General features: G+C 49.2%; 1 protein-coding gene across 7 annotated transcripts in view; it reads left to right on the top strand.

Moving 5' to 3' along the window:
• IQSEC1 (IQ motif and Sec7 domain ArfGEF 1) overlaps window positions 1–14,630 on the top strand; it is a 3,055,115-nt gene that overhangs the window by 2,419,691 nt on the left and 620,794 nt on the right. The window contains exon 1 of one of the 7 annotated variants that reach the window (XM_069643971.1): window positions 8,349–9,231. The exons of the other annotated variants lie outside the window; for them this stretch is intronic. Coding sequence (XP_069500072.1) covers window positions 9,155–9,231 — 77 coding nt within the window. The 5' untranslated portion in view covers window positions 8,349–9,154. Of the gene's footprint in view, window positions 1–8,348; window positions 9,232–14,630 lie in introns of those variants that run through there. 7 annotated transcript variants of the gene reach the window in all.

Below are 14,630 nucleotides of genomic sequence, written 5' to 3'. Positions count from 1 at the left end.
AGAAAGTCGAGGACGACCAACGCGCCGAGGAGAAACCTGCCGGTGGGTTTCCCGCCACCCGACGACCCCAAAGACTCGGACGACTCGACGCCCTTGCTGGGCTCCCGTCTCTACAATCTTTGCGGTCCAGAACTATTGTCATCGAGGTGCCCCGCACACCTCCGCCTTGCAGGACGCCGACGCCCCGACGCCGACGAGCACCGCTCGGACGGAGCTGCCGCCTCTTCGACAACGTTCGGCCTCGTTCGTCGACGGACGTTCGACGCCCCGTGCCTCCCGCCTGAAAAGGAAGGCATTCAAGAAGGGCCGTCGATTCCCCGTCGCCGAACAGCGAGTCCCTCGACGCTTGTCGACGCCTTTTCGAGGAACTCGACTCCACCAGGTACATTGGGGGGGTAAAAACATTATAGGAGAAAAATAGACTATTGAACAATATCTGGACTGGGCTGGGGTTATATCTCTTTATTTTGCAGGTTGCCCAGGTGGGGGGATCTCCACACAGAACTGTGTCCAGTAGCAAGGGCCAGTATTCTGCCTATTGTTTCAACCCTCTGTTATCTCTCCTCTCTCTATTGCTGGTTTCCTTCTTATTGATCTGTGTGCCATTTCTACAGTATTGTGAATGCACTTTAATGAGGTCTAATATTAGTGGTACCACTTTAGAATTGTAGATATTTACCATTGCTGATTTTCCTGAGCACAAAGTGCGTTATTGTGATAAGTGTACATAACCCTTGAATATTAATTATATAAAGACTGTGTTTTCAGTAATACAGTGTGTGGACATTCCTTTGTGGGGGCTTGGGGATACACTGTACTTAAGAACCAGCCTGCATCACCTCCTGAGAAGCTAGGCCTTGATTGCTCGTCCATCGCTACCGTATTAGAGAATCTTGGCTGGGGTCCTCTGTGCCTCCCCTCTACCATATAGAGAGCAGAAGTACAGACCCCCCCACCGGTCTTCTTTACAGTACCCACTCGAGTCTTTGATTGGGATCCAAAGAAATCCAGTAACAGATATAGGCAAGAACATCTGTTGCAAATGGGGCACCCGTGTTACAGTAATCTTTACATATAGCAACAAAAAAAAGATGTGGGTGGTGTTTGAGTTCTATCCAATAGGACATCTGATTTCAAGAGCACAGCAGAGAGCCGCTCAGCCCAGTCAGCCACATCCAGTGTGTGTCCAGGTGCCACCTCACCGTTCAAAATGCAGCCAAAAATCTGCAACAAATGAGTCTGCGTGCCACCTCCAGTGTCTCCTTCCAGAAACAATGCGACCGGCTGAATCTGCACACCACTGGATGCCACAATACAACCAAAGGGGAAAGGAGCAAAGAGGGAACCCACGGTGTGTGGTCAGACTACCCGCAGTTACCAGGAGCAGGGCACCGCACACGACAGTCCTGCCCATCTCACCCTCAAATGCTGCCCATGCCATCCAGTACCCCCAAAATGGCCACCTATCCACTGCAGGCGTGCAACGTAATCGCTCAGTCGTTCCGACGATGCCACGGCGCCTACGCACATGGCAGCCATCCCGCTTCGCCCTCCGATGTTGGCAAACAAATGGACCCTCCACTGCAGCGCTGTGCACCTTCCAATTTGACTCCCTTCCAATGTGATAGCCGCAACATAACTGCTGGGAACGCCCCACTGGGAACCCACCCAGTGCAAGGCAATGAGGCCCAACCATCGGTACAACATCCAAATCTGAGTGAAATGCCAGATCCACATTCCTGACCAACTGCAGCCTCTGCATGCAAAAAAGGACATCCAATGCACAACTTGCAACCATCTGTGGTAGTAAATCACAAAATGTGTGCATGCAAGAAGGACGCCCGATGCACGACCCACAACTCAACATGCCCTGCAGTCACCCGTGCTGTCACACAGCTGTCCACAGGCAACCGCATAGCTGCCCGTCATGACCCAGTCCCGCCTCCCACATCTATACAATGCCGATCCACGTCGCCCCTCTCTGGCGAACGAAGCATGAGCTCTCAACCACCCCCTGCCGGAGGCAGCTCCACCCTCTTCGAACCCCAAAACTAGATGGAAGTTGTTGTGGCATGGGGACGCCCCACCAGGAATTGCGCTGCCACCGGGCATCCGCCGTCTCCACTGTCAATGGCTAGAAAGTGTTCCACGATCCCCATACTCAGCGCCCGCACGGTGCCTCCCACGCACCATCCCTGGCCCACAACTCCACAGAATACAAACTATGTGCTACAATCAATGAATGAATTGTTGCACATCAACTGAATGACACACACTTATCAGAAACAGAAAGTGTTTATCATTCCTCCACGACCACATTCACCATTCTATACGGAGGATTTTTCCATTCACGTCCCTGTGCAAGTGTAAAGTTGCAATAATAGACTTAGTTACTAGTCACTCACACTATTGGAATGCCCCGGCCGCAACACCTTGTCACATGTTGCACTAGGCTTCCACCTACCCTCTTCCCTGCCGAGACCACAGTTCCGCTACTTTTTTCGATACACTTCTACCACTTCCAAGCACTGAAAGGGAAGAGGAGGAGAAACGGAACTAAGGACTGGCGGGAACCACGGCGTGGACTTGCAGTCTCCAGAAGCAAGGATACGCCACATTCCTGGGAAAGGAACGAAAAGGGCGCTGCTAAACAAGGGTGATGCAGGAAACTAAGGAAGGAGCGCTGCCAAACAGTGCTGGCTCCCTACACAAAGGTCTGCTACTACCCCGTCCAATCACTGCAGGAGACAGCACACCTGCTCAAAGGCTCTGCATAAGAAAGGAATCATGAATGACCTCAAAAGAGACAGGCATTAAAAGACAGGCTCACTGCTTCAACGATGTACAGAAGCATGCTAAGGCTTTAAAAGCTGGCAGATGATCTCATGCCTACACAAGTGCATCGCCCCCTTCACCCACCCTTGGTCTTTCCAGTGTGTAGTTGAAGGTGTGCGCCAGGGCACCTTGGAAACTTTGTTCTTGGACCAACAAAATATCCTGGCTCCCATTAATTCTAACAAAAGCAGATCGGAAGTGGCAGAATCCCAGACATCACAGCTCACAATTACAGTGTGCCACAATGCCTGGAAAAATGTAGAGGAAAAACACCAAGTCATGCACCTCAGTGGTGGGCATGGGCAGGGATGGACGGGGAACCAAAAGAGGCCTTCAATATCATTTTCAAAGTGGCCCCATAATACAAATTTTCAGCAAGCCCAACCCTTTTTCTATGTGAACATTTTGAAATAAAAATAGGTTACCACACAAAAGAGGCCCAGGGTGCAGAGGCCTACCGGTACATTTCCAGAGTTCCCTATAGGCCAGTCCAGCCCTGGGCATGGGAGTGAAAGCCGGAAATACTGATGCCCGTTTTCATGGTTACAGCCCTCCTGCAAGATCACACTACACCCCGGAATACATAGACACTCTGTAGAGACCTCATTTCATGGTCAGTGATTTTCTTCAGAAAAGTGACCAACATGACATTTGTACTTCTCTGGCCCAGACAGTGAGACTACCTCCATAAATGTGGATCTTATTGGATTTGGAAGACTGGGTAACAAAAGATGCTTTACCCAAAGTGAGATCAAACCCATCATTCTCCAAAAGTTCAAAAAAATATTGGGACCCCTTGACAAAGCAGCTTCTCACTCAAAAGTGTGTCTGGTCTGATATCACGAATCATGTTATTTTGTCACCAATGGGGGAGTGCTGGAATGTTGTGGTCTTTAGGGGGAATATCTTGTTGATCCGTACGACACACTATGATCCTGACATTTAGATTTCATGTGGGGCGAATTTCTGCAATGAAGTCATTTGACTATTTGCTTTGTTTTCTTAATTGTGAACAATGGCGTTAAAAAGGCCCTGTCGACCTTGAAGGTGCAGGAAGGAACCCAGGGAAAGAGGGTCCACCCGATGAGTGGCACAATAATCAGTGAAGCCGGGGCTCCCACTGTCCCCCTGACAAATAAACACCAGAGAGGATTTCTGCTGTGCCCGCTAGTAGTCTATTAACAAGATGTGAGGTATGTGCATTAAGGGAAGTGAAAAATTATCCTGTGCTGAAGCAGGACAGCCCAAGTCTCACACCTGAGACATTTTACAGTTTACATTTTAGGGTGAGCATTTGACAAATTAAATGAGCTCAGTGTGCATTTTATGCTTAAAAGAGTTTCATGCTACGATCTGTATAAGAATTATGTGGTCATTCTTATATACCCATGCTAGCAGCCAGGAGTCCCTGTTGGTGCTATTTGTCCCTTACCCCTTTCTCACAGGTGATTTATTTGCAGAATGAAGGTGCGTTGCTCACTGGTCGAATTGTTTACAACCTGAATAAGAGAATGTTTTATTTACAGACAGAAATGTATTTACAAACTATGCCATAGAGAGACTACATAAGACAATGCCGAGTGACCCAAAATACATGTTTGCAGGGTCTCATGATTTTGTTATTTGGGGAAGCCCCCTTGTGATGAATCAACTTCCGTGGGCACTAGTGGTCCATGGATGAATATCGGTTTCTAAACCATCATTCGGCCCCACACCTCTAGTACACCAGAAGGGATCTGAACAAATTGGAAACACAAGTCAATTATAAACCTCCTTGTTCCATTTTGATAACTTGGACGGAACGGCAGGCTTATCTCCGAAAGGTTGTGGATCATTGGCTAGTTGCAACACAGCGAAAATCCAATTACTACCCAATGATAAAAGGGACTGTCCAGTCGAGGTTGCATAAACATATCTACTTTATCATTATCACAACAAACAGTTCTAGCACACTACAAAATACAACCCACCCTGTAAAGGAATGGGTTTCAAAGAAGGAAATGGGATGCACTCTGGATACTGAGAGGAGGGTAGTCGGTATAGTAATTAATCGCAAGAGTTCAAAGATACTTGGTTTCAACACAAAGGGAGCAATGGGTCATAAAATGTCATTTGGGGCCTGCAAAGATGGAGCAGGGGGACAGAACCACAATGTACATTGTGCTTTAGGAGTTCTTGGTGCTCTACAACGTCAAGTAGGTTCCATGGACTTTGCAGCTTCTGCGACAGAGTTCAAGGCGGGAGACAGCTGCGGGTATCAGGCAGCAGGCAGTTTGGTGAGTGAGGCTGGATGGACGGCTGCAGGCTGGCCTACACGGCGCCTCAGGGTCAGGAATCGCTGTCTAAGTACTGGTTGCTGGGCCTGAAGCACTGGTCGAGGCGTCTCAGAAGGCATTACCGACTGCGGTCTAACAGTCAGCACTGCAGTTGGTTGCAGCTCGAGGGGCTCGACTGGATAGAAAATGTCCTTTAAAGCAGACATCAGTGGATGCTTGGTGACGCAATCCTCCTAGCTTCTTCACTGGGCTTGTGTCGCCCTTTAAGGCAGACATGGCCCAAAGCTGAGGAGAGTGTTGCAAGCAACTGCCTTGTCCTTGGTTTTCTTCAGAGACTCTCTGGCACTTCCCACATAGGAAGCTTGCTGCAGAGCCTAGCAAGGCACACTGTGTGCTGGCTAGGTACCCGTTCCGGAGCTGCTTGTGGGTCCTCTGGATTCATCATCTCCCTCTGTTCCCTGGGGGATATTTAGGGGAGGGATTGAGCTTCCCTCTTTGGAAATCCTGGTCTTCCTTCACTGGCGGAAGCTGTAAGGTAGACTGTACCTTCTGTCAGGATGCATTGCTGAGTTCTTCTTGTTACTCCTTGCAAAGTCTTCAGATGATCTTCCTAAAAGAGGGGCTCAATCGTCTTTTAAAGCCTGATGAGCTACAATGATTGGTATAGGCTTATCCTGCCTTAATAAACCAATCCTGGGTCCCCACCAACAATCTCCTGTATGCATCCGGTCATAACCTGATTGCTTTGCAGCAGAAAAAGTAAAGGGGTGAAAACATGTAATACTGTCCCACCCATCTTCCTGTCTGTTATGGATAAAATGGTCTCTCTGCTTCATTGAGCGCTCTATGGTTCCTAATTAAAGCGGCAGGTCTCCCTTGAAGCTGCGGCAAGGCCTGACTTTCGGACTTCTGCAAACCACATTCTCGTACCTTCTGAATCGGCTCCCCCTGCTGGGATGACTACTGTACACAGCTGTCCCAGACATCACTGTTCACTGCCCTTGATACTAAGAGGAGGGAGCTGGCTTCAGGTTGACACAGATGCATATCAAAGGTTGTTGGGATTTTCCTGTCTCATTTCTTAGTCCGGCAGCCAAGCCCCCCATGTGCCAGTTTGAATTAACTCTGATTAGAATGCGAAGCTGCCACCAGCAGAGCCAACAAAGTACAGGGTGGATCCATGTAGCCTGTGTTAGTTAATTAGGCTGGCTGGAGGAAAGTTTTGCCCTCTCCCTCCTGAGACGCCTTGATGTACTCTTGGCTGTCATATACGAACTCAATATGACAGAGGGGACGGCTCCTGTAGGCCGTGTCCACAGACCCACACATTTTCCAAAGGTTCATCTATCATCATTCCATTTTTAAAATACCCAGGTGAGTGCACACCCACCGTGCAGATGGTCAAATTCCTCACAACCCTTCCCCATGGATAATGCCCATAACTCTTTAGGCCACGCCGCCTTGTTGGAGCTCTGTGTCCATCACCCAGTTTCAAATCCTTATATTTAAGCATGTATATGCCAGTGGCGGAGTCAGTTGGAGGGGAGGGCCTCAGTCACCAACCTTTCCCCCCTCCTCTATGCGAAACCCCACCTGCTGGGCTAGCCTGGCAGCAAAGCACTACTGTAGAAAAACGAGAGAGAGAGAGAGAGAGAGAGAGAGAGAGAGAGAGAGAGAGAGAGAGAGAGAGAGAGAGAGAGAGAGAGAGAGAGAGAGAGAGAGAGAGAGAGAATGTTTGTGTATGTTACAGCCGGTCAAGTGGCACAGCGAGTAAAGCGCTCACTTTGACATCCGTGCAGAGCCTGCTGACGCAGAGAGGTCGATAAATGAGAACCACACACCGTGGGTAATAATAAGTAGCGCTCAGATACCTGAGGGTTCGTAGCGCTATATAAATGCTAAATTATTAATATTATTTATGAGAAAGAGAACAAAAGTCTCTGTGTTCGCCTATGTGTGTGTATGTCTACAAGAGACAGTGTGTGTGACAGGAAAGGAGAAAGGGGTTGTGGGGTAAAGAGAGAAAAGGTGTGAGTGCGTGTTAGTGTTATGTGTGTGAAAAGATTGTGTGAGAGAGACTGTGTGTAAGAGACAGTGGGAGAGAGTGTGTGTGAGAGAGAGGAGAAAGAGGCTGTGGGGGGGAAGAGAGAAATGGGGTGTGTTAGTGTCGCGTGTGTGAAAGAGTATGTGAGACTGTGTGTGAGACAGTGTGTGTGTGTGTGTGAGAGAGAGAGAGAGAGAGAGAAAGAGAGACAGAGAGAGAAAGAGAGAGAGCCTGTGGTGAGAGAGAAAAGGTGTGTGTTAGTGATAAGTGTGTGAGAAAAATTGTGTGAGAGAGTGTGTGTGTGTGTATGTGCGTGAGAGAGAGAAAGAGCACGTGTGTGTAAGAGACAGTATGAGAGAGTGTGTGAGAGAGAGGAGAAACAGGCTGTCGGGGGAAAGAGAGAGAAAGGGTGTGTGTCCTAGTGTTGTGTGTGTGAGACAGTGTGTGTGTGAGGCAGAGAGAGAGAGAGAAAGAGAGAGAGAGAGAGGAGAAAGAGCCTTTGGGGAGAGAGAAAAGGTGTGAGAGTGTGTTAGTGTTATGTTATGTGTGTGAGAGTGACAAAGAGTGGGAGAGAGAGCGTGAGAGAAACGGTGTGCGTGCGTGTGTGAGAGAGAGATGGTGTGAGAGAGAGAGCGGGAGAGAGAAACTGCGTGCGTGCGTGTGAGAAGGAGATCGTGTGTGTCAGACTAGCTGCACGGGTCCTGATGGATTGGCACGCTGTGTCCGTTTCAATCCCGGGCAATATCTGCCTTTGGTTATGGATCCACATGCAAATACCTCCCTTGATTTTTCTAACTCCGAACAGATGCCGCGGCGGTTGCTGTCCTACAATTTCCTCCTCGCACATAACGATGCCTGACACATAATGGAGTATGACACATAATGATATAGGACACATAATGCTGGCATTGGGCCTTAAGCGCGCCGTCCTGCAGACTAACAGACAATTAACCAGGCTTGCTTGCAAACTCCGAACGCATTGCCAGCATCATCACCACCTCCCGCAAAGGCGAGCTCCCATGTTTCCTGGGCTGGACGTCCCCCTGCCCTGACGAGGTTGTTAGAGGAGTGCTTCCTGCACAGAGGACCCCCCTCTCACCGCCCCTCCCGCGCGCCGATGAACACCTCCCATCAAGGGTCCATCTCAGATGTTATCAGTGTGTTCTTGTTGCCCCGGGCAACGGGGCTCAGCCTATCCCTGCGAGGCGTTATCTGGCCGGCTGTAATAGCGGCGCACCATGTGCTTCGGGTGATTAGCCGTTCTCATCACACAGGGCTGCCTGCGAAAGTGTGCAGGGAATAAGATAAGCGTGATTTATCGCGGGAGCACGCCGGGCATGCTGGCGTGTGTCATTGCCTGTCCCTTTTTTTGTGTCACGGGGAAGCCACGTCTCTCTTAGGTGGCGGCGGACAGTGGGGCCTCGCTGATGCCTGTCAGGGGAGCCGGCAGCACCGGGGCGCGTGCGGATTCCAAGCAGGACTTTCCATGGACTCTTGCTCGCGGCTGAGGGCGCGGTGCTGCTGCTGGAGAGAGTCTCCTCGGACCTGCTGGGAATAAGCCCAGTTGTGTCCCTCCCCGATCTGAGCTGTCAGTGTGTTTTTCAGAGAATCAGTGGCTTTCAGTGCGTGGTGTTGCTGCGAGGACGGCGGGTTGCCCGAATGGCCCTAAACGTAAAACTTCACCTGCCGCAGGATGTCTGGGTAAAGCGGGCGCTTCTGGGGGGCTCAGCTGGCACGGAGATCTGAGGGCAGGGGAGCGGATCCGCAGCCTTTGTGCTGCTGCTGCTGCTGGAGCTGCAGGGAGGCACGGCGCCGGGGGCATGCGGCGGACGAGGTGCTCCTTGGCAGCAGCGACCCTGCAGACAGACCCACGTTGAAAAGGATGAGCGCCCCATTCCCGGCGGACGGGGGTCCCCTCGCCCGGCAGCTCTCCGCTAAACCGTAAGGAAGGCGTGCCAGGTTCGCGCCCAGCGCCTGCCCAGGCCGTACCCTTGGCACCATGCTGAAGCTGAAAGCCTTCTGTTTGGATTACTGGCAGTTTCTCTGTCTACAGCCCCTGCACGGTTTCTATAAAAGGTAAGGCAGCGTTTTCCCTGAAATGCTCCATTTTATGAGCTAACGACGGGTGCGGAAAGACCGCTAGCTTGCTGGCTTGGGCACACACATCTGGTGTCTTGCTGTTTTTCAATGCCTCCGTGGGGTGTGGGCTACACAGCACATTCTTATCATTGTTTGTATTTCAACTCTGACATGAAGTCCTCTCCCTGCTGCACGATGAATCAGACTTCTAAGCGCTGCAAATTGGCTGGAAGGCCATTTGTTTGTACTTTACAAGACGCATGGATGCATGAATACATGAATAGAGGAACAAGTTACACTGCGCTGCTACAGAATCGGCAAGACAGTGTAAAAAGGCGCACTATTGTAACTGCTTTTGCTTCCCTGGGATAAATAACTGATTGCCCTAAACGTGACCCGCGTGTCGCGCCAGGGCCTCCTCTTGTGACCCAGGACCCTCACACGAAAGAGCAGACACATCCATGTGGGTGGAGGGCGTGGACTGTCCACTAAAGAGGGCTTACACAACCAAGTCAAATGGCGCATGTTTGATGTACTTAAGAATCAATTTGTCCAAAACAGTATTCGGGCTGTACCAAACGGTAGATTGAGTATTTGGCCGAATACCGAATAGTTGGTCAAAGTATTCAGCCAAAGCCAAATACAGCTTTGAATAGTTCCCTTTTAATAGGCTGCTTGTGGCTCTGGCCTTGTAGCTTCACCAGGCTGGGCAGATAGAGGCAGTTGAGACCACAGAGTAGTGGGTGAAGGCTGTGCTGCCATGTCCCTCCGCCCCCGCCCACAAAGCACAGCCCGGATGTTGCCCCCTGCATCAGTAAATACAGGGCTTTTAGTGGAGTAAGAAATCGAGGGGGGGGGGCTCATTTGGGGCCGTGGCTTGTGGGATGGGCGTGGCCTTAAGAAGTACATAAACCATACGCAAACATTTTATATATTTGTATGCGTACCTTACTATGGTTTGTATAGTAAGCAAGCCATCTTTTATAAACATAGAAATATTTCTCTGTTTATAAAAGATGGCTTGCATACTATACAAACCATAGTAAGGTATGCACATAAATATATAAATGCTTACATTTATATATATATATATATATATATATATATATATATATATATATATATATATATATATATATATATATATATGTATATATATATATGTTTGCGTGCCTTACAATGTTTTTTGTACTTCAAGATGGCTTGAAAAGTACATAAACCATAGTAAGGTACACACACAAACATATAGCATTTATATATTTGTGTGCGTACCTTATGGTTTGTGTACTTTCCAAGCCATCTTTGTTAAACATTTCTATGTTTATAAAAGATGGCTTGAAAAGTGCACAATTCAATCATCTTTTATAAAGCTTTCCTGATGGACAAAGCCTGAGGCGTATTTGTCCGTTGGCAAAGCTTTATAAAAGATGGCTTGTAATGTGCACTTTTCAAGCCATCTTTTATAAACCTCGAAATATGTGGAGTCCCCAGGTTCGCCGAGGGTGACCTGGGTAAACAAAGGCACAGTAACTTCCTCTGGTGACCCTTCACGCGAGAGGTCACTATAGGACGTTACAGTGACTGACAGAAGTGCCAGCCAGCTACAGATGCTGTGGCTGGCTGACACTTCTGTCAGCTTGCCTGACCTAATGGCGGTCACATCAGCCGTCGCGGCTTTGACCCGATGGGATAATGCATCCCGCCAATGTTGTGGTGAGACTTGGGGCCCCGGCAGAGCCCCGACTCAACGCCACTTTTGTGAGACTGCCAGGGCCCGGCCCCACCAGGCCCCAGTCCACTTAAAGCACTGAGTAAATTTTACACGGCACTTCTGCAACTGCTTTCTTTCTGCCGCACCCCTCCTCCTACCAAGATGCGCCTTGAGGTGATTCTTTTCACAGAGCTGCGCTATGCAAGTCCGATCCATTTACGCGGCTGCGCCCACGTGGTATACAGGGCTTCACACAATCCTAATAAAGAATGCCCTGCGATGGGTTGGCATCGGCGAGCAACGCCATGGCAGAGGCGCAGCCCGTGACTGACAGCGCGAGATACCAGGGGCGGGCGGATGTCAGACCTCGGGAGAGGGGAAAAAGCATGCCATTTGCATGAACATGTCATTCCTTTATCAGCGCCTAGGACATCTCACTCCCGAGCCCAGGAGGCAATCGTCGCCTTAATGCTGAGCACGGCGGGGCGTTTTAATGCCAACAAAGCCCTTGAGTTCTATTCAGCCCAGCACAGGCTCCTGCACACACAATTAAATATCCATTGTCAGAACATCACACCGCAGCTGTGTTTACTCTGAGAAATTAAAGGGAGCATGCACGGGTCGGATGTCTCCAAGCTAAAGACTTAGGCCAGGTCTGCTGGCTCGCCGCTGACTGGCGGCCTCTCAGGGCGTTCCTGTTATTAAAGGCCCTCTCGCAGTACACGGCTGAATCACACACAGGCAGTGTGTCACGTCTCCCATGCGGTCACAAGCCATACTGCAAACACCCAGTATCAAGGTTTGGAGTGCCTCGGGCTGCAGCGACCACAGGCTGCTTCTGGATATTCGATATGCTGGCAAAAAAGGTACACAGACACTTTCTAAAGTTTGCAAAAACAAACCGAAAGTGCAACGACTCACGCAGCTGTACATTCCTGGTATGTATCTCTACCTTTACATAGAGAATATAAATGCCGGTCACCGGAGAAGGCCTTATCGAGAGCAGAGGACCCCTTGGCTCTGCAGGGGTCTCCCGAATCAACACGGACCTCCCAGAACTAGGGTCGGCCTCTGGCATAAAAGCAGCCCAGGCGCCAATTAAAGAGTGACACACAATCACACATTACAATTCTTTACTACCCAGGACAGACTGGTTGAGTACTACTGCATTTGAAAACATATTTGCTTAGTAACATTAGTTCAGACTAGTGTGATCGCGTATGAAACTGGCCCACACTGGCCGAAAAAGGGGTCAAGTTGGCAAAACTAACTGGGCCGCCCTAGAATCATGGGCTGGCACTCCGGCATCGCCCAATCGGCCGCTCCGAGCCTGCCCAGAACTTTACAGCGACTCTTGATCTCACTCAGAGAGGCACTAGTAAAATCTCCCTAGAATGGACGCGGTGAGCACAGGTTTTTCTGAGCTGCCTTCAAATGTTGAGGGTATCAGGCAGGTTCCTAGTTGGTTTCATCCTGGAATGAATATATGATTTAACAGATAATGGCCCCTTTTGTGCTAATCACCGTTTACAGTAATGCCCCACCGGGAAACACCAGGCACCACTGCAAGGCTTCAGCTGTGTAGCATTTTTATAAAAGAAAGTACTCATTGACATTGGCAATTAATCAATAAGACCAGAGCGGGGGTGGGTGGGGGGGGCATTACCACTTTAGGTAATGCCCCTGTAGCCATAGTTATAGGCCCGAGCGAAGCGAGGGCCGTAACTCAGACCCCGGGGCATTACCTAAAATGGTAAAAGTACCCGGGACCGTAAGACTGGGGTACTAAAAGTATTTTTTGTCAGTTGCTTTTCGCAACTGAAAAAAAAATGTCCGCCAAGGAAGGGGAAACAAAGTCTCCAGCTTCCTTTGCTTCAGCCCGTTTTCCTTCTCCAAAAGCAGCGGGCATTTTTATATCCCTCAGTTGTGCTGACCCAGTGTGTGGGTCATTGATTTCCATTGCCGGACTATGGAGGACTCCATTAGGCGGACATGCCTGGTTGTTCCATTGGTATGTCCCATAGCCCTCTTCTTCGTCTCAGTACTAGAGTGGTGTAACTGTTAGATTTAATAAAAAAATCATTGATAACTCTGTTTTGTCTCTGGTATGTGGGTTTGTATCAGTAAAATGAGGATGTGTCCTCCTAGTTGGTCTCTTCCTCGTCCCTGTACTAATGTGTTGTTTCTGTGGGACAGTTTGGACGGAAGAAAAGGGAAAGGGTTTACAATACACTACCAAGGCTTTAGGGCGAGGAGGCTCATTGTAAAGAATACCACGTCTCACCTTTGGATGTCATCTTCTCCCTTCCCAAATTCCCTCCACCCAGGTGATCCTCTCTCGTATATCCACCCCCAGCGTCGTGATCCAAAAGTGACAGCCTTTCCCTGGCCACCTGAGAGGAGTATGCAGGGGGAAAAAAGAGCGAGGACACCCTCAGATTCCGCACAGTGCCAAGTTATGCAATGATTTAATGAACTTGGCAAGAAATGTGTGAAAGTCTGCTTCTTGTGCAGAGAGCTAACCAGCCTTACATGCTCAACGACGAATGTGTAGGTGGGGCATGATAGGCTAAACAGCGTGCTGGTAGCAGCGTTCAGCACATTGCGGAGGTGGGATAGGAAAGAACAGTAGGTCTTGGATGTGTGGAAAGGTAGGTGGAGCTGGATACTTCTGAGGTCGGGGTGTTGGAAGTGGGTGGAGGCAGCTGTTGAGACGATGATGGGGTGCACGTGGATGCTGTAGTGAACACCAAAGTTCCATGCAGATGGTGATTGGGGTTAAAGTTCTCATTAGAATGCGATGGACCAGGAGAGGACTGTGGGTGCTATAGACGACAATACACACATTAGCACAATTTTGCTATCTATTGACAAAGGGTCAGGAGGACGCTCATCACTTCTTGCAAGTGGGGGGCAAACGGAAGAAATACAACGGATATGTGGTGGTCATCAGAGAGGAGGTAATAGCCAATCTGGAGAGAAGAGATTCTGTTCCCGAGGGAGGTGGTGCATAGCAGGAAGAGGAGGGGACACAGTACCAAGCCTTGGTAGACATTCACAGGCAGGTGAGTATGGGAGGTGAGGGAGGAACACTCAGCCCCTGAGTACTGTTCCTCAGAGAGATAGGAAAACAATCACAAGAGTGAACATCCAGTGATGGACAGTCAGGGTTGATATTAAGAGAATGTGATCAACCGTGGATGGCACAATGAGGCACTGGAGGATAAGGATGAAGGATTAATAGATGTGGCGAGCCATAGTGTGGAGGGTGGAGGCAATTGACAGTGCTCTCAGTGGAGTGATGTCATCCGAAGCCTGATGGAGGGGGGTAGCTACTGTGGAGGTTGTGGTTGTAGGTGAAAGGGTCGAATGCAACTGATTTGAATGCAATAGTTTCAAGTCAAAAGGACTAGGAAAAAAAAGGTTGAATATTATTTATTTATTTTTGGGGGGTCCCCCCAAAACCCCTGTTTTTGGTGTAAAAACCACTTTTATTTCCTATACGGAAGCCAAAAAATAAAAATGCATTTTAAAAAAGGCATTCAACCTTTTTTTCCGGTCCTTTTGTTTCGTAACTATTGTAATTCGAAACAATGTATTCGACCCTTTGACTGGACACCGGAGGTTGTGCGCGACATGATAGCGGACACATCTCTTAAAGACTAGCCTCTTGAGAATATTTGAG

The sequence above is a fragment of the Ambystoma mexicanum genome, chromosome 2p, assembly GCF_040938575.1.
Source record: "Ambystoma mexicanum isolate Mex_15411 chromosome 2p, UKY_AmexF1_1, whole genome shotgun sequence".
Lineage (NCBI taxonomy): Eukaryota > Metazoa > Chordata > Amphibia > Caudata > Ambystomatidae > Ambystoma > Ambystoma mexicanum.
The sequence above is the reverse complement of the archived record's forward strand: the minus strand, read 5'-3'. Positions and strand labels throughout refer to the sequence as shown.